Raw genomic sequence first — 19785 nt, forward strand, 5'->3', positions numbered from 1 at the left:
ACTGGTAAAAGCAGACATTATGCGCAAGAATTCGCTGGGCAGTAGTTCTCCGCCCGCAGCTGCTCTTTTCCCAGGAATGGCCACAATCGGTCAAGAAGATTCTTCACAGATCGCAAGTTCCGGGTTTTCGCGCATGCACTTCGCACGGGAAAAAACGGAACTTGCGGGGCCCTTACGGGTGCACGCACCGGAAAATATGGACCATTGTTATTAGGTTTGGTTTCAGTTTCCAAATACCTAAGCTTCAGAATGTTTTTGAATGGTAAAGGGTACTGTGGTGACTATCAAGGCTTCTAAGGCAAAGTTCCATGGACAGGTGATTAATGGTAGCAGCAAGTCTAAACTAAAGGCCAGGGCATAAATTTGATGGAAGAGAGTTAAAATACAATTCTATCTGCTGCGTTTGTCTTTCTACGAGATGTTGAATTCAATAAATGAACTTCCCTAGTTTCTAGATTTACAGAGCCATACAGATCTCAAATAAAATCCCTGAGCAAGTAATCTATTAATTTATGGTCACATTTTAATTTTAAACCATTAAATAAGAGAAAGTTTCTTAGAATGTTGACTGTAGCAGTGGAATTACAGCACATGCGAATCTCAATATTTCTTATATGTAGAAACAGATAAATAAAAACGTTAAATGGCTTTCAAATCCCAGGAGAAAAATATTTATAACATGAGATTTACAAAGGGGGGGGTTAAAACCATTCATAGATTTCAAGGTACAGGGCGAATTTACTTTGACGTGTTCTATCCCTCTGCTTTGTTGCTGTAATTGTCTTAGTGCCACAACCCAGGAAATGCACTCGAACATCTGGATGTCAAAGCCAAAGGGGGAGAAATTCGGTTGTTAGCGCCACCGATTAATGCCTAAAGAGGCAGAGAAGTGGGGCGCTAGCCAATTTCTGGGCGGGCACAAGGCGCCTAGCGCCTCGCCCCATATTGAGCATGCATTTAGCGCCTGCTCATGGGCGCAGGCTGATTATGACGTCATTTGAGTGTGCAACGCATTTTGGGTGCCCCGGACTGGAAATTCAGTGGCGCCCCCCCCTCCGTAGTGCCTGGCGCTAATAGTGACAGCTTACCTGGACCTTACCAAGTCGCTCTCGGGCTGGAGGAGCGTTATTTAAAGGGGACTGGTGTGTTTTAAAAGCGGCAGCCATTTTTGGAGCACAACTTCCTCGAGAGCTACAAAGAGTTGCTGAGCTGCACACTGACAGCCATTTGACCACTGAGCCAGTGCAGGCAGACAATCTTCAGCCTTCTGACCATCACCTTGCTGTTGGTGAGCCTTGACAAGGGGGAACCTTCCTGTGGGCACTTATTATGGGGGCTGCATTGGAGGCGAACGTCCTGCTGCTGAATCATCTGGAAAGGGCACTGAGACGCTGGGAGAGGGGGGCGGGCATGGCCAGACGGAGGAGGGCCAACAGACGTCGCCACAGCAGACCTTACGCTGGCAGGGTTTTCCGACAGCAGTTTTCCTACATGAACATGCTGGAGGAGCAGTGTGTCAGAAGGCTGCGATTTAGAAAGGAGGTGGTGACTGAGCTGTGCCAGCTGCTTCAGCTAGATCTGCAGCCTCAGATAAGGTGCAGGACATCTCTGTCGGTGGCTGAGAAGATGCCTGCTGGCCTGAACTTCTACGCGAGCAGCTCTTCTTAGGCTGCGCATCAGAGGCTGATCAGAAGTAGCTTCTAGGCCCCTCTCACGGAATGCTTGCTGCCATTCCAAGAAGAGGAATGGAACCGGTCTGATACCCCCAAGCCTGTGAAGGGCATGATGCATGTAAATAGCAGGCATGGCCATTGTAAATGAAGAAAGTGTTTCATTACACAAAATGTGGTTCCTTCAAACATGAGAAAGCTATGGCAACAGAAAGCAAAACTAATACACTGACACATAACTGCCTCTCACACCCGGGAGACTGTCCAAAACATAAATCACATTCCGACCATCTTCCTTGGCCTTGATTCCACTGCGCCAACCAAAGCATCCAATGCCCCATCAGTGAGGTGTTCCGTCCTCTGCCTCACCTTTTCCATGTCTTGCTAGGCTGGTGCGCCAGAGATAGGCTCCCACCGCTTTGAAGGCCTACAAGGCAGTGAGTGTGTCTGGTGATGCCAATTGCCCTGCCCCTTTAAGAGCTGGCCGGCGCCAGTGTGTCTCAGGGAAAGTGATTATTGACAGCACCTTCGCTGCGCCCCGGCGCCGCAAAATTGGGTTGCGCCGCCGGGTTAGCACCTCAAGAGTAGCGTGCAGCGCCTGATTTAGCGCCGCAATCACCTTTAGGGACGCTGCAACCCAATATCGCGCTAGGTGGCGCTAAATTGTGCCTGGCGCTAAACTTTGCGCATCGCCAGGACTAGCACCCCAAACGCGGCTATACCGAATTTCTAGGCCAAAGAGTCATTTTATACTTAAAACAAATTAAAAACTTCTTTAAATCTGGAAAAACAGTGTTTTTAAGTCTTTCAAGTACATATTCTACTTACTTTTACTGGCTGCTGAAACTCTGTCATGTGAAACAGGATTTCTAGTTGCTGCAGCATTTGGTGCTTCACCTTCATTGCTTTGAACCTGTTCAATAAAGTTATAAGCTAAATGTGACCATTTAGATTTTGCAGACAATAAAGTTAGAAAATCCTTTTAAAGAAAAGCAAAATCAGCAGCTAGTCTCAACAGGATATAGCTCTTATTGTTACAATTTAAGCCCCTTTCCTTGTTTGCACGTTGCACTGAATAGTTTACAGTTAATTCCAAATTGAAAACATCTGTAACAACTTACATTTATATAGCGCCTTTAACATCCCAAGGTGCCTCACAAAGGCATAATCAGACAAAAATAAACTCCAAGACAAAGAAGGAGTTGCTAGGAGGGGTGACCAAAAGCTTGGTCAGAGTTGGGTTTTAAGGAGCATTTTAATGGGGGGGAGGGAGCTGGAGAAGTTTAGAGAGAGAATTCCAGAGCATGGGGCCTAGGCAGCTGAACACTGCACCAATGATGGGACAAAGGGGAGGGGGGGATGCTTAGGAGATCAGAGTCAGAGGAATGAAGTTTTAAAGAGGAGAGGTTATAGGGCTAGAGGAGGTTAGAGAGATAGGGTAAGGTCCTGAAGGGATTTAAAGGTGACGATGAAATTTTTTTATTTTTAAGCATTTGAAGAACCAGGAGCTAATGTAGGACTAAAGGAGAGGAGTGATGGGTGATTGTAATTTGGTGTGGGATAGGATACGGGCAGAAGAGTTTTGGATGACCGGAAGCTTACAAAAGTCAGAGAATTGCAACACCTGAGGAGAGGGAATAACTTACAAGGTTAGCTAACATGGGGTACAGGAAGGGAAGCTGGCTGATCAACAGTTTAATGGAATTAGGGTCAAGGAAGTAGGCCGTTTCTCACCGAGATATCTTCCCTCCCTTCAGCCTCTGCACTGAGTAACTTCTCACCCTTGGTGATTTCAATCTTCACCTTAAAACCTACCTCTTTGACCAAGCTTTTGGTCACCTGCCCTAATTTATTCTTATGTGGATCGGTGTCAATTTGTTTGTCTTAAAATACTCCTGTGCAGCACCTTGAGATGTTTTACTATGTTAAAGGTGCTATATAAATACAAGTTGTTGTTGATCTCAGCTCCCATTGCCCTCAACCCACTGAATTCACTGCCCTCCTATATCCCCTAAACCTCTCCCTCCATATAAATTCTCTTACCTGTGCTCACGGGTAGCCCCTAGACCTCGCCATCTCTCTTGGCCTCTGTACTGCCAGACAAGGCTATTTCTAATCACTTCTTCATAATGCTCACCATCCACCTCCCTCCTCTCCCTTCAAACCCCGCTTCCTTCAGTGTCCATGCCTGGGAAAAAAAAAACTCCCCAAATCCCTTACAACTACACAAAAGCCTAGCCTGTGGTCCTCCATTCACCACCACACTCCCACAGCTGCTGATCTGCTTAACCACTATCTCATGTCCACCTTGATGCCCTTGTCTCCAGCAAGACCCTTAATCTCTCCCACTCTGATTCCCCTAGTATGGCCCCAATCCTCTCGCCTTCAAGTTCAAGGGGTGCAATCTTCAGCGAATCTGGTGCACAACTGGTTTAGCCACCCACTGCCAGATCTGGTTGGACCACAAAGAGCCATCAGGCTGCACATTCCTGAGGAAACCACACTCTACTTCGGGATCATCCTAGAATGTGAAGATAACCCCCAGCTTCTTTTCTCCACTACCACTGTCTCCTTAAACCACTCTCCACTCCATCCTCCCCTCCAACAAGTGTGAGGAGCCCATGGACTTCTTCGTCATTAAGATTGAGACCATCCATTCTGCTGCTTCAGCCCCTTCCCCTTGCCCATCATGCCAGACCTCCCTCCAGGCTCCCCCTGCCTGAGGCCTGAAAATATCTGTAGATTATAATAATAATGTTTCTGATCATCTTTAAGCCTTAGACAATTATAATACCTATGTTACACAAACATACACACACAAACAGAAAAGCAGGAGAGATATACACACCAGATTTAAGATTATTCTATGGCCCTTAAATAATTCTAGTAATTAATCATTTTAAGCTGCAAGATAGATCAAGAGCACAAAATGTGCTGAATGGTTTGTTTGAATATAATGTGTTAGAAAACAAGAGTATGCAAAAGGAAGAGAGTAGCAAAAGTAAGCGTTGGTCTCTTAGAGGCGGAGACAGGAGAAATTATAATGGGGAATAAGGAAATGACAGAGACTTTAAATAAATATTTTGTATCCGTCTTCACACAGTAGAAGACACAGAAAGCAGACCTAAAATAGTGGGGAAACAAGGGGCTAATGAGAGTGAGGAACTTAAAGCAATTAAGATCAGTAGAGAAAAAGTGTTTGAGAAACTAGTGGGACTAAAAGCCAACAAATCCCCTGGACCTGATGGCCTACATCCTAGGGTTCTGAAATAGATGGCTGCAGAGATAGTGGATGCATTGGGTGTGATCTTCCAAACTTCCCTAGATTCTAGAACGGTCCCAGCGGATTGAAAGATAGCAAATGTAACCCCGCTATTCAATAAAGGAGGGAAAGAGAAAACAGGGAACGACAGTCCAGCTGTCGGGGAAATGCTGGAATCCATTATTAAGGAACATGGTTTTATGAAAATAAATTTGTTAAACACAATTTCCCCAAGAGTTTTTTGAGGATGTAACTAGCAGGGTGGATAAAGGGAAACCAGTAGATTTCCAAAAGGCATTCAATAAGGTGCCACATAAAAGGCTGTTATGCAAGATATGGGCTCATGGGGTTGGGGATAATATATTAGCATATACATAGAGGATTGGTTAATGGACAGAAAACAGAGAGTAGGGATAAGTGGGTCATTTTTCAGTTGGCAGGCTGTAACTAGTGGGATGCCGCAGGGATCAGTGCTTGGACCTCAGCTATTTACAATATATATTAATGACTTAGATGAAGGGACCAGGTGTAATGTATCCAAGTTTGCTGATGATACAAAGCTAGGTGGGAAAGTAAACTGAGGAGGACACAAAGAGCCTGCAAAGGGATATAGACAGATTAAGTGAGTGGGCAAAAAGCTGGCAGATGGCGTATAATGTGGGGAAATGTGAGGTTATTCACTTTGGTAGGAAGAATAGAAAAACAGAATATTTTTAAATGGCGGGAAACTATTAAATGTTGGTGCTCAGAGAGATTTAGGTGTCCTCGTACAGGAAACACAGAAAGTTAGTGTGCAGGTACAGCAAGGAATTAAGAAGGCAAATGGTATGTTGGCCTTTATTGTAAAGGGGTTGAAGTAGAAAAGTAAGGAAGTCTTGTTACAATTGTACAGGGCTTTGGTGAGACCACACCTGGAGTGTTGTGCACAGTTTTGATCCCCTTATCTGAGGAAGGATATACTTGCTCTAGAGGCAGTGCAACAAAGATTCACTAGATTGATTCCTGGGATGAGAGGGATGTCCTATGAGGAAAGATTAGGTAGATTGAGCCTATATTCTCTGGAGTTTAGAAGAATGAGAGGTGATCTCATTGAAACATATAAGATTCTGAGGGGACATTGACAGGGTAGATGCTGAGAGGTTGTTTCCCATGGCTGGAGAGTCTAGAACTAGGGGACGTAGTCTCAGGATAAGGGGTCGGCCATTTAAGACTGAGATGAGGAGGAATTTCTTCACTTGGGCTTGTGAATATTTGGAATTCTCTACCCAAAGGGCTGTCGCTGCTGAGTCATTGAGTATATTCAAGGCTGAGATAGATAGATTTTTGGACTCTAGGGGAATCAAGGGATATGGAGTTCAGGCGGGAAAGTGGAGTTGAGATCAAAGATCAGCCATGATCTTATTGAATGGCGGAGCAAGCTCGAGGGGCCGTAAGGCCTACTCCTGCTCCTAATTCTTATGTTCTTATGGTGAAAGAAGCGAAACACAATCTGTACTCAAATGGTTTAATGGGAAAATGCAGTCACTGAAATTTTATGGAATGGCAGTTTGGCAAATTCAATACTGGCAATTTTGCAACATATTTTCAGAGATTATATATCACAAAACTCTCAGTATCAGTCATTTTTGTAAGACCTTCAATTATTTATTCACATTACATAACTAAATACTTGGACACATAATTTTACTTTCATATTCATCCCCTCAAGCCTGTTCCACCATTCAATGAGATCATGGCTGATCTGTATCTTAACTCCATCTACCTGCCTTGGTTCCATAGCCCTTAATACACTTACCTAACTAATCTCAGTTTTGAAGTGTTCAATTGACCTAGCCTCAACAGCTTCTTGGGGGACAGGGTTCCAAATTCCCGGAAGAAGTGCTTCCTGACATCACCCCTGAATGGCCTAGCGCTAATTTTAAGATTATGCCCCCTTATTCTGGACTCCCCACCTGAGGAAATAATTTCTCTCCACCTACCCCACCAAACCCTTTAATCACGTGAAACACCTGAATTACATCACGCCTTAATCTTCTATACTCAAGGGAATGCAAGCCTAGTCTATGCAACCTGCTCACATAATTTAACTCTTGAATGCAGAATCCCCTGCCACAAACTTGTTGAAATGAAGTCAATATTTAAAAAATATTAGACAGTTACTTGAAAAAAAGGATTATTAAAGGATGTGGAAAATAGCGAGTACCTTATGTGAAGAAAAACCTGGGCACAAACCCGAGAGGAAAAATGGCCTGTTTCTGAGCGGTAACATTAAACAATTCTAAGCTATCTAAAATGTCCCTTGTGGGCACCTAAAAGGACCCTATGGCATAAAAGTTAAGGACACATGTGACCTTCAATAACTACAGATGGTTGATTGTCCCGACAGTTCTTTGTGCACCAAGTGACATACCTCAGTCACAACCTGCCCGGTGAGCCTGACTCTCTTTATGCACTGCACCTCCACCAGGCCCAGGTGTGTTTCATAGCATCTCAGTTATGGACCTATCTCGTCGTCGTATCTACCATAGTATGTTGGCATTGATTGCTACACACATAATAACCATCAGAAATTGCCAGCACTAATCACTGATCTGCTACTCAAATCTTTGCACTCATTAAAGGCATTTTTGACCTTCTGATAGTCCCCATATTACCATTACCATCAAAACTCATCTTCTGATGTAGAATACTGCAGGAGTTGAGACACGCCCCTTGAGAATTTCAGCTGGCCTTTTTTTCGAGCTTTTAACAAGCTGTGCTCGTACTTGTTTTTAAGGAGCAGGAATGCCCAGGAGATGAGTAATCCACAGCTAATTTCTTCAGTAATTCTATCACTCTATACATGTCCACCTTGTTCACAAAGCAGAGGAATGTCAACTCCCCAAATATTTATCGGCATATCCAGAAGTTCAGGGCCCAGGATATATTATGGTAAACAAAAAATAAATTAAAATTACACCTAATATATACAATCACCATTTCTCATTTTTATCAAGATCATCATTCATGGCGATACACAAATCAGTAAATGATGTGTTCAGTTTAAGCTTGTGATTTTAAGTTTATGGTTGGTCACCAGAACACAAAATGCAGTAATGTTTCTGTTTGACATACCACTAATATGGAATTCAATTATGCAAAATTATTAAAGAAATCAGGTCAGTTATAACTCTTTTTTGTCAAGGACTCAACTGATTGTTGCATAGAACATAACCCAGTATTATATTTGTAAACATAACCCAATACTGTATCCTAAAAACACAAGTGCTTCCTGTAGTCTTACTGAAACCACAAAGGAAGTCTCGACCAATATATATGTAAGATAAATAGAAGGTTAAAAATAAACATTAGAGGGTGCAAATGTTAGAAGATGCACATCGGTTATGGGAATGGCATGGTGTTATTTGTGTTCATACTTGCTCTGACAGCTCCAACAGGTTACTCCCACTCAATTGGCCAACATTCATATGCAAAATGGCATGATACAACAAAAAGACAAAGTCCCAAGGTGGGTTGTTTTACTGCAACCTAACTCTCCAAATCAGTTTGACTGACAGATACACCAGTAAGTCTGTCACATCTGTCACTGTATTATGAAAAAAGGGGTCGAGCTGCTGGTCAACAGAAATGAGCAGCCCCAAAACCCTGCAGTTGTCCACCCTAAAATTATAACACTGAAAGGACCACTCTTGAAATTTTTTTAAATACCTTTAAGAGGAGAGTTAAAATGGGGGGCATAGTGGTTAGCACTGTTGCCTCATAGCGCCAGGGACCCGGGTTCAAATCCGGTCTCGGGTGACTGTGTGGAGTTTGCACATTCTCCCCGTGTTTGCGTGGGTTTTCTCCGGGTGCTCCGGTTTCCTCCCACAGTCCAAAGATGTGCGGGTTAGGTTGATTGGCCATGATAAAAATTGACCCTTAGTGTTAGGGGGGATTAAATATGTGGGGTTACGGGGATAGGGCTTGGGTGGGATGGCTGTCGGTGTAGGGACCGGGTGCTAGGGTTTGGATGATCAGCCATGATCTCGTTGAATGGCGGAGCAGGCTCAAAGGGCCTACTCCTGCTCCTATCTTCTATGTTATGTTTCTATGAAAAGCACCTAACAGTTACAATGGCTGGAGGGCTGCAGATAAATATTGTAAATAAGGTGTTTAGCAAATCCTTTAAAAACACAAAACTGCAAAGTAACGACTTGCCTCTTCCAAATCAAATGAGAATTCCTTCTGCTCCTCTATCAGAGTTTTCACCAGTGGATGCTGAACAGTTGCAGCGGGCTCTTTGTCAGGGGTTGAACATGCTGGTCTTGTGCACACAATTGATGCACTTTCCTGTGAGGGGACAGATGTCTGCTCACTGATGGCTTCAAGTTCCAGGTCTGTGGATGTATTCAAGTCTTTAGTATTAGAAGAATCTGAGATTCCACTCTGGTCATGCAAGCTATTCCCCATACCTTCTTTAGTGGAAGCAGCCCCACTCTGCTTGGATTCTGTATGACCATTTGCTATGTTGGACACAATTTCCTGAGGAATAGATTCTGAGGGGCTAAAAGGACCATCACTTCCACCCAACACTTCTTCAGTTACTGGTTTCAGTGAAGGGTCAGTCAATCTACGCCATTTCTGAATCCTTTCTTTCTTTTGTTTTACCTCCTCTTTCTTCTCAATGTCAGTGATGCTTTTGTTCGTTCCAGAAGATTGTGATGCTTTTGAATTTTCTGGGTCTGGTGAAATTGGTTGATTGCTTGCTTCTGTTGCTTTTACCTGCTGAGCCCCAAGTAAATTGAGTTTTGATATGGTCTTCTTTAGTCTACTAGCTACATTGCTTCCAATTGCAAGAGCTGGACCTGCAGCTGGGACTTCACCCGCACTACCAATCCTTTTTATAGGAGCACCAGAAACTTGAGAATACAGTGAGGAGAATACATTAGCCACTGTGGTGAGAACTTTAATCTGGCGAAACCGGCCTGTAATTGAAGGGAAGAATTTATTATACAAAGGATAACATATATGATAGAGCATATGAAAAGGCAACAAAAGGATTCAATGCCAACATAAGCTATAACAGCATTGCTTGTCATTTCTCTATGTCATCTGAGCAGTAGACATGCTACATTCTTGAAATAGACCCTGCCCTGTATTATTTTCACAACTACTGCATATAACAGTGGAACTCCTGGAGTTCCATGGTGAATAGTAATGGATGGCTGCTGCCCAAAAGCCCATCAAGTTACTTTAGCTGAAGTGCTACCATGCCACATGAACTGCAGTAGATACCTTAAAAGATATTTGTAAAACAATACTGGTTAATCATGTGTTACAGAAAGTAGGTGTGACACTTATAGGAAGTGTGTGCTATATGCAAGATTTTTAATGCATCATAGATGTGTACACATATAATGCTGATAGGCCTTATTGGTTTCTAAAGAAGTTCTCTTCTGCTGTCTCCCAACCCCACTGCATTAGAAACTGCCTCACTGCTATCGGAGGGCTATTCTACAGCTTTTCAGACATTGACAGTCACAACCATTTTCTTTAGCACCAATATATTTCTCAACGGATGAAACAAAAAGACCCTAAAGGCCAGCGTCATGAAAGCACTTCATTGCTTGAACAGAGGTGAGCAGGCACTCAGTCCCCCAACTGCCATGTTTTCTGGGCAATTGTGCTCCCAATGCCGGCGCTACTCGTCATTTAAAGTGAAGGCTGAGGTAGGATTGCTGTCAGAGGCAAGGATGAAAACCATGTATTTTGTAAGTGCTGCTACATTTATCCTAACTAGTGTTGTCAGTAGCTGATTCTTCATCTAGTGTATGAAACAAAGGGATTGTCGAAAGGTAATGAAATAAAAGGTCAGTGTGGACATCAGGAGTACGATACAAAGAACCAGGAAAAGACAATGGGTGTGACCTGCATCAAAATGGAAGGAGAAATAAATGTAAAAGAAAAATTATTTTGCACTGAAGTTACTTCCAACAACTTGAGAATAGTAATTTTCATTCTGATAGCAGCACCATGGAAGGGAATTGTTTAAAATCTCTCCCTTTTCTACTTATACTCTTACACGCCATTACTTTTTTGTGTTTGTTTTGGGAGCGGGGAGAACTTGTGTTCAAAGTGAGGGATTTTATTGCTGGCGAATGGAGAACTTCTCTCATCCAGTGTCAGCATCAAGTACCCTCAGTCTGGTATAGCACTATCAAAAGTAGACTAAAACACTTTTGACACAGCCCCAACTGTGCATCTAAGGCCCAACCTCAAGAGTAGCCAGCCCTTAATGCAGCCAATGTAACAGCTCCCTTATCAGCCAGCCTGTGACATGGAACTGCCAACTTCATGTCACATTAGGAACAATTTTGCACTCTGGTACTTATTCTCCCTGGGAACTAGGCCAAGATTCTCCAAGCATCATGCCACTTGGAACACTTGCAGCCATCAGGGGTAGGAGATTGACTTGTGTTAAAACACAGATCGCTTTGCCTTTTTTAAATGAAAGGGAAGCATGATTATTTCTTCAGAAAATGAATGCATGAGTAAACCATCTGTTTAGGTAATGATGGTCGATGTGAAACACGCCTCCACAGAATATTAATTCATATGAAAAATTAAAAAACCTACTTGTCAGGGCAAAATTTGGATTGTCCAATTCCATACGTTGCATTTGAGCATCTAAAAATAGTTTAAAATCTATTCCTCTTGCAAATGATGAAGCATTAAAAAATCGACTTGGAATTTTAGATGCAAGGTCAGGTTCATCTGTTCCAAATCCAAGATTATACAGGACATCCTCAGGGTCTTCTTCATAAAGGTCCAATAATTCTGAAATACTGAAAGTATTAATAAAAATTAAATCACATTTGCTGCAATGCTAAAATTCAAAAGAATGCAAAAGTGCAGCAAGTAAAAATTGTTTAAATGTTTATCAAACTGACCAGGAAAATGAACAAAAAGACAATTGTGGCTTTATAGTTCAATCATTACATTTGTGATTCTGTTACACAGCAGTATAAATTGCCTTCTCAACTCGGGATGGGGGCTAAATGCCAGCCTTGCCAGTGATATCCACATCCCAGAATGAATAAAACAATTATGCAAATACTAGTCATTAGTCACTAGAATTAGGACTATACCATAATCAAATTTTATTTTCCCTTTTCTTCTGAAGGTACCAACACTTATTGGGGTATGTTTTCATGGGTGACAGCAGCCTTCCATTGCTTCCTTTGAGGGGGTACTTTTTGTATGCGAGCCTGCATTCTACCATGGGGGTATCACAGCTGATTTTTACTTGGCAAGTCACCATCACACCAGGCAACACTGGATAGTGTCAGGAGTAGGAACCTTGGCTGATTTTTCACTTCCTGGCAGGTCAATGGTAGCACCCCTAGTATTGCCCTAACTAAGATTACTAAAGCACTGAGGGCTTGGGATTAAACTTGGAACCTTCCTGGTCTGTATGACTCAGCTATTCAGTGTCTTAACTGGTTGAACCATTGGGGCTGAACCTACTGAAAGCCTAAGATGACACATTAAAGGCTTTCATGTTTTTACATGACGTAGCATTCAACTCTCTCCAATGTGTTTTGCCTGCCATCTTGAAAATCCATTTAAATGGACCTGAAAGTTAGAAACTGGGGTATTATTGATCACGCAATACACAGCCTTACTACTAGTGAATGGTAATAGGGATGGGTTCATACTTTTGTTCAATCCCTGACCAGCCAAGCTTAAAAATGTTTTTAATATCCTAATATCTATAGTCAGCTAGACAGCTAAACTTGGCATAACAAATTGTTAATGTGCACTTCTTCAGTTTTAGAGAATATGTGGAATACAGAAAAAGTGTTCCAACCCTGCAATCGAATAAGTTTAAATAGTTGGCTCTACTTAAAAGACCTGTATTCCATATCTGTGGGATACCAGCAATAGTTAACAGCAAACAATAGAGATATCACAATATGTAAATGATCAGCAAAAATGGAATGTGGATTATAAAAAATAAAAACATTAACACAAGAGTCTTTTTTTTCTCAATACCAGTTTTGCATTGAAAGATTTTGGATTATTTTTGCTGGAGGGGATAGTGAATAGAATAGAAAGCAATGAATATAGTAGATAATGGAGGGCAAATGGTGTCTCCTCCAAAATTAGGAACATTATTATTGGATACACCCTGCTATACAAGGCCACAAAAGTGTTGTCTTATGCGACAAAGGCAGGAAAATTAACAGAACATAAAGCAAAAGTTCACATTTGTCCTAAATAACAAATTACTATTTTAGTGCAATGTAAAACTATATAAAGCATTTGAAAAAAACGCAGAAGTAATTACATTGCTGGGCATACAAAAAATACTTCCACTCATTTTTCACAACGATTATACAATTAACTGTGCTCATCTAATTTATGTGAATCCTATGAAGCATATTTATAACAGCACTGTTTACTCAAGTAAAAGACATACAAAGTTTCTAGAAATCATCGTACAGTATACTCCGTGTATAAGTGCAATACACATTTATGAAGTATTATTATTAGCATATTCCTCAACTATTAACAAAAAGGCTACAGGCCTGCATTTCATTTGACATTCCCTTACCTAGACAGAGTTGTACTGCTCTTGCCAGAGCCAGTAGAGTTCATACTATTTCCCATTTGATAAAACTGCTTCCGCTTTTCCTTGGCTGATGTCCCATGGCTACAAGGCAGACATTATTGATTAGAAACAGAGAGAAAGACTCTTCAGAAATCAAAATGAAGAAATACATTTTTCTGTTGAAGCAGATACTAACCTTGCTGCTGACATAGAGTTACAGCGAGGGTGAAGATAATTAGCTGTGGGTGGAAAGTACAAGACGTGAATGATAGACTTTCTAAGGGCAATAACTTTTAAAATTTAAATACATAACTGGATATACACAGACAACCAGCTTCACAACCCAAAAAACAATAACCACTCATTTACACTCCAGCAGTCAGACGAGTCCGTGCATTAGTCAATAACTACAAATATGGCTGTTCCTTGGCAAGACAGGGCTCAAGCTATTTTACTTCAAGCTCAGCTCCACTTTAAAACATAAATGACAACCTTTACTCACTGCTTATTCAGTTTTCCATGCGTTTCAGCACATCGATGTTTACTTTTTTGTAGAACATGGCAATATACCACAAAGCAAAGACAACCTGCACAAAGGTAAAGTTGACTCTGTATAGACTTGCTAAACCTTTGACTAAACTTAGAAAGATGACATATAAGGGTAAGTTTGTGAAAGCCACAGCCTCCAAGAATGCATATTGGAAATTCCAGGGCATGCTGTGTATTATGATCGGAAAATCGGGCACAGCATGTACGCCAAAATGCATAAGATTACCCACGGAAGCATAAAGTCCGAAAAGTACCCTTATAATGACCAAAATAATCTTGTTTTAATAGGTAAGTGTGAAGTCTTACATTTTGGTAAGAAAAATAAGGTGGTTACATATTACTTGGAAAATAAGAAACTAAATTGGGTAGAGGAGCAAAGGCATCTGTGCGTACAAACACACAAATCACTAAAAGTAATGACACAGCTTAATAAGGTCATAAAAAAACACACCAAGCACTCGGGATTATTTCGAAGGATAGAATTGAAAAGTATAGAAGTTATGCTAAACTTGTATCGAACCTTGGTTAGATGGAGTACTGTGTACAGTTCTGGTCACCACATTATAAAAAGGGTATAGAGGCACTGGAGAGGGTGCAGAGAAGATTTACAAGGATGTTACCAGAAATGCGAGGTTATCCCCATCAAGAAAGGATGAACAGACTGGGTCTCTTTCTCTTGAAAAGGGAAAGGTGACCCAATAGAAGTCGTTAAAATTATGAAAGGTTTTGAGAGAGAGAGAGAGAGCTTCCACTTGTGGGTATGAGAAAAACTAGAGGCCATCAATACAAGATAGTCCCCCAAGAAATCAAATAGGGAATTCAGAAGAAACTTCTTTACCCAGAGAGTGGTGAGAATGTGGAACTCACTACCACAGGGAGTAGTTGAGGTGAATAGTATAGTTACATTTAAGGGGAGGCTAGATAAGTATATGAGGGAGAAGGGAATAGAGGGTTATGTTGATAGAGTTAGATAAGGAAGGATGGGAGGAGGCTCGAGTGGAGCATAAATGCCGGTATGGACTGGTTGGCCCAAATGGTCTGTTTCTGTGCTGTGTATTCTATATAATGCTACTAGCTGAAGTGCCCGGCGGTGCCGAGGCTTTTTCGAGGGCATGTTGTTGTTGGAAGAGAGAGAGCGACTGGGGGGAAGAGAGGGAAGGGAGGGCGGGGAAGGGAGGGCGGGGAAGGGAGGGCGGGGAAGGGAGGGCGGGGCGGGGAAGGGCGGGGCGGGGAAGGGAGGGGGGCAGGGGGGGAGGGAGGGCGGGGGGCACCCCCTCGCGGCCCCCCCCCCCCCCCCCCCGAGGGTCGTGGCCCCCCCGAGGGTCGCGCCCCCCCCCCCAACCGAGGTGAAGACCGCCGATTGCGCGCGCAGCAGGAGCTGAGACGCGGCGTCTCTCTCTGGCTCGGCCGGCGGGCCCGGTTACCAGGGTAACCGTGACGCTGACCAAGCCCCGCCCCCCGGCCGAGCCAGAGAGACGCCGCGTCTCAGCTGCTCCTGCTGCGCGCGCGCCCCCCCCCCCCCCCCGAGGGTCGCGGCCCCTCCCGAGGGTCGCGGCCCCCCCCCCCCCGGAGGGTCGCGGCCCCCCCCGAGGTGAAGACCGCCGATTGCGGCTGTGCGAGACGGCCGGCGGACCCGTTGCCAGGGTAACGCTGGACGCTCAGCAAGCCCCGCCCCCTGGCCGAGCCAGAGAGAGAGACGCCGCGTCTCAGCTCCTGCTGCGCGCGCACCCTAGCGGCGCTGGGCTGAGGCTCGGCCCTCCAGCCTTCGAGTGGGGCCGGGAGGTGCCTAGCTCGGGCGTGGGTGCAGAGGAGACGCCGAGGCTTCTAGGCCTACCTGGAAAAACGGGGAAAGGTAGGAAAATTAATGAGATTAGATAAGTTAATTACTTTCTAAATCATTTTTTAAAAAAACAATATGTGTTTTAAAAGCAACGTATTTTTTAAGACGCAGAAAGCGGGAAAAAGAAAGGAAAAGTTTGGAATCAAGATGGCGGCGACTCACCTCGGTTCAGAAGGATAAGGCCCGGCCACACACGCACCGATTGGCCCGGCGGCACACGCCAGCAACCCGGCGTACGATTGGTCGAGCTCGAGGTCACTCTGTCGCTAATGAGCGGATAATGAGATGCTAATGAGCAGAATGTTAAGGTTTTTGGGATACCGCAGGCGCGATTTTAGCCCGGCTGAAACGTAAATACGCTTAAAACCGTCTCGGAAGCGTAAGCTTTCTTTGGAGGCAACGAGCGCGTAGGTACGCCCTGTAACTTTCGAGCGCATACCCCCCAGACGCACACGCGATGACAGAAGTACCGATTTATATATATAGACTAGCTGGGGAGCCCCGCATTGCGAGGGCAATTGTGGGGCGCTTGGTCTCCCTGCCCCTGTGTGTCCCCCCTCTCCCTGTCATGTCCTCTCCCTGTCCTATCCCTCCCTCCCCTCCTCTCCCTCCCCTCCCCTGTCTCCCTCCCCTCCCCCACCCTCCCCTCTGTCCCTCTCTCCGGCCCCTCCCCCTGCCTAGCGCCTGAGGTCCGGTGCCGTTCCGATAGCGGGAATGCTGAGCGGCGGCCGGCGCCGGGAGCGGGCTCTCGCGGGCGGCGCATGCGCGGTCAGTGCGGGCGGCGCGAGCCCCCTGCGATTTCCCGAGGCTCGCCCCCCCCTGCGATTTCCCGAGGCTCTCCCCGCCCCACCCCGCGATTTCCCGAGGCTCTTCCCCCCCCCCCCCCCCGCGATTTCCCGAGGCTCTCCCCCCCGCGATTTCCCGAGGCTCCCCCCCCACCCTGCGATTTCCAGAGGCTCTCCCCCCCGCCACCTCCCCCCCGGCGATTTCCCGAAGCTCTACCCCCCGCTATTAAATTGTTATTTAATTCCCTAACACATCATTAAAATATTTACCTTAGTTCCCTAACACACAGAAAGTGTGGGGGGAAAAATTGTGAAAAATCAAGATGGCGGCCACTCACCTCGGTTCAGAAGGATAAGGCCCGCCCACACACGCACTGATCGGTTGACCGGTCAGGTCACCGAAGCGTAGGATTGGTCAATGGTCGAGTCACTCGACACTCAACTGTAGGAAGGAACCCGCCGTCCGATTGGTGGACCTCGACGTCACACGGTCGCTAATGAGATGCTAATGAGCGGAACGCTGAACGTTTTTGGGATACCGCGGGCGGGATTTTTGTCCGGCCGAAACGTAAATACGCCTATGACCGGTCCGGAATCGCAAGCTTTCTTTTGAGGTGACGCGCGCGTCGGTACGCTCTGTAACTTTCAAACGTATAGAGAACAGACAGACAGACAGACATCGGGACAGACAGAAGAGCCGCTTTATATATATAGATGAAGCCTTTTTCTTCCCATTTCCAAAATATAGCAGGTATAGAAAGTATAAATTATTCAACATATAATTTATACTAAACTATTATGTTGCATGAATAAAAATCTTGCAAGACATCTGAACTCTAAATATACATCATTCCAATCTGCCTTGAAGGCCTGAAGGGATAAAGGCAACACCCAATATATTACTAAGCTATACAGAGCAAAAGATTCCAGGTTAAATCTTTAATTCTGTGCGGATTTAGTCAGGAAAACAGTTGTGGTGCCGCACCTAGCCTCAAGGCTGTTGGCTGGGCAGAAAAAAGTAAACAAGCAGAATTCCCCCTCTTGACCATTTTCCATGCTGAAAAGAGTGCACATGTAAAATGACAGGTGAGAATAGATTAGAGCTTGGTTGCAATAGCTACAATGGACAAACAGAACGCTCACTAATCAAGCTCACATGATCACTAATCAAGCTCACATGAAGAACTGCTGGGCGGCTTCATCCACATTTAGCCAATGACATCCAGCTCGATCACTCCACCACTTCTCTCAATCCTTCCACTGCTTTTGTTCTGCCAAACTATCTGTTTGACATCCAGCCTTGCCAGCGAGCCCACATCCCATAAAACAAATTTATAAAAAGTATTGGATGAGCCACAATTTCCCCCAGCTAAACATTGGGAAGCTATTATCTTCGGCTCCTGAAAAAATCTCCTCGCCACCAACTCCATCCTCCTCTCCAGCCATTTTCCCAGACTGCTTGCAACCATGGCATCCCATTTGACCCCAAGCAAAGTTTCCAACCCCATATCCCCAATCACAAATATTGCCTACTTCCACCTCATCATCATGCAACTCCACCATCGTCCATGCACTTGTCAATCCAGACTTACTTATTCCAGTGCTCACCTTGCTAGCCTCCCCATCCTTCACCCTCCATAAACTTCAGCTCATCCAAAGCTCGGCTGCCCATACCACACCCTATAACAAGCTGCTGGCCGCCCCTCCGAATATCTCCTTTCTTAGCTCAGCATCCATTTGTTTTGATTATGCCTCTGTAAAATGCTTTGGGACAGTAAAGGCAGTATACAAATGCAAGTTGTTGTCGCTCATTGTGAGGAGCTGCTAAGGGCTGCTGCAGCTGTGGAACGGTGGCCCAACAATAGTTAGCATCTTCAGGAGCGGAGTGGAGGCAAGTACATTTGATTGCAAAAATATAATACAACTAATGGATCTCCCATGGTGTTGTTGGTGGGTATTCTTGGGTCTGGAGCACAGTTGTGATGTTTAACTACTAATCTGACCTGTACCTTTTACTGAAGATTGTTTTGCATTTGTGTGACCATCTGGTATGTAATGGTTGTGAGCTGGGTGCAAGGCAAAGTGGGTCATCTGGTATGTGATGGACATGTTCTGGGTGCAAGAAACAATGTGACATCTGATGCATGATGGACATGTGCTAGGTGCAGGATTGATAATTATAAACTGCCATGTTTAGAGATTTCCACCTAGATGGCCTGGAAGGAATTTTTACTTTTAAGTTATAATTTGTTTTGATATAAAGTCAGGTTCAGGATACAAATGCTTATTTTCCCCAGAGGTCCAGCATTCTTTTCTGACTTGTTAGCAAAAAGCCTGAAGCCACTAAAACAAAGGGCAGTTAGGAGTTTGATGAACCCTCCCAAAGAGAAATTGATTCGCCATTAAAAGCAATGATGCACATCAGTTTGTGCATTCCAACATCTCCAGAGGAATTCGCACCTTTTGGGAGTGGTTTCATCGTCAGAGGCAAGGTGGTGTCTTAGCTGAAAAGGCAATGTAGGTGCCATGTGTGGTTCTTGATTTGAGGTGGCAGTTTTTATTAGCAGCGCAATGAGTCAATCCTCAACACAGAGGGTTAGGAGAAAGGTAGAGATCAGGCTTGGTTTCATCCCCTCTCTCTGTCTTTCTCTCTCCCTTTGGATTCTGACGAAGGGGCATAGAGCTCTTGCGTTCTAATCAGCCAATGAGTTCAGTCAATCCAGGCTAAGATAAGAACAGACATGTCCTTTAAGAGAAAGGTTAGTGTTGGCTAGTTACAGGGATTGCTAGCTTGTCAAGGGAGAATAGTACATTAACATGCATATTTTGTTTATTTTTCATGTTATGAGGAGTGTTGCGAAATAAATTGAATTTCACTGAAATCATATTGAATCATATATTTCATGTAAAATAAACCAGTTTGTCGGTTTACAATTGACCTCATCTCACTGGAGTGCTCATCAGTCTGCTGACAAAAGGCAAGAGGAATGCTCTGAGGCACATGAGCGATCAGAGAATCCAGCACTTATTATTACGGCCTATTTCTGTCAAAGGGAGATTGTATCAATTTAGTACAATGCGCTATA

At 44.2% G+C, this 19785-nt stretch overlaps 1 protein-coding gene across 2 annotated transcripts in view; it reads right to left on the reverse strand.

Moving 5' to 3' along the window:
• The window catches only part of itprid2 (ITPR interacting domain containing 2), a 216176-nt gene that overhangs the window by 58835 nt on the left and 137556 nt on the right, over positions 1 to 19785 (reverse strand). For both annotated transcript variants that reach the window (XM_085985961.1, XM_085985960.1), the window contains exons 6-10: positions 13722 to 13764; positions 13529 to 13627; positions 11548 to 11756; positions 9130 to 9896; positions 2499 to 2583 (exon numbers count right to left, since the gene is read on the reverse strand). In XM_085985961.1, coding sequence (XP_085842087.1) covers positions 2499 to 2583; positions 9130 to 9896; positions 11548 to 11756; positions 13529 to 13627; positions 13722 to 13764 — 1203 coding nt within the window. The remainder of the gene's footprint in view (positions 1 to 2498; positions 2584 to 9129; positions 9897 to 11547; positions 11757 to 13528; positions 13628 to 13721; positions 13765 to 19785) is intronic.

Source organism: Somniosus microcephalus, chromosome 4, assembly GCF_052327205.1.
Source record: "Somniosus microcephalus isolate GS21.2 chromosome 4, FLI_Smic_1.0, whole genome shotgun sequence".
Classification (NCBI taxonomy): domain Eukaryota; kingdom Metazoa; phylum Chordata; class Chondrichthyes; order Squaliformes; family Somniosidae; genus Somniosus; species Somniosus microcephalus.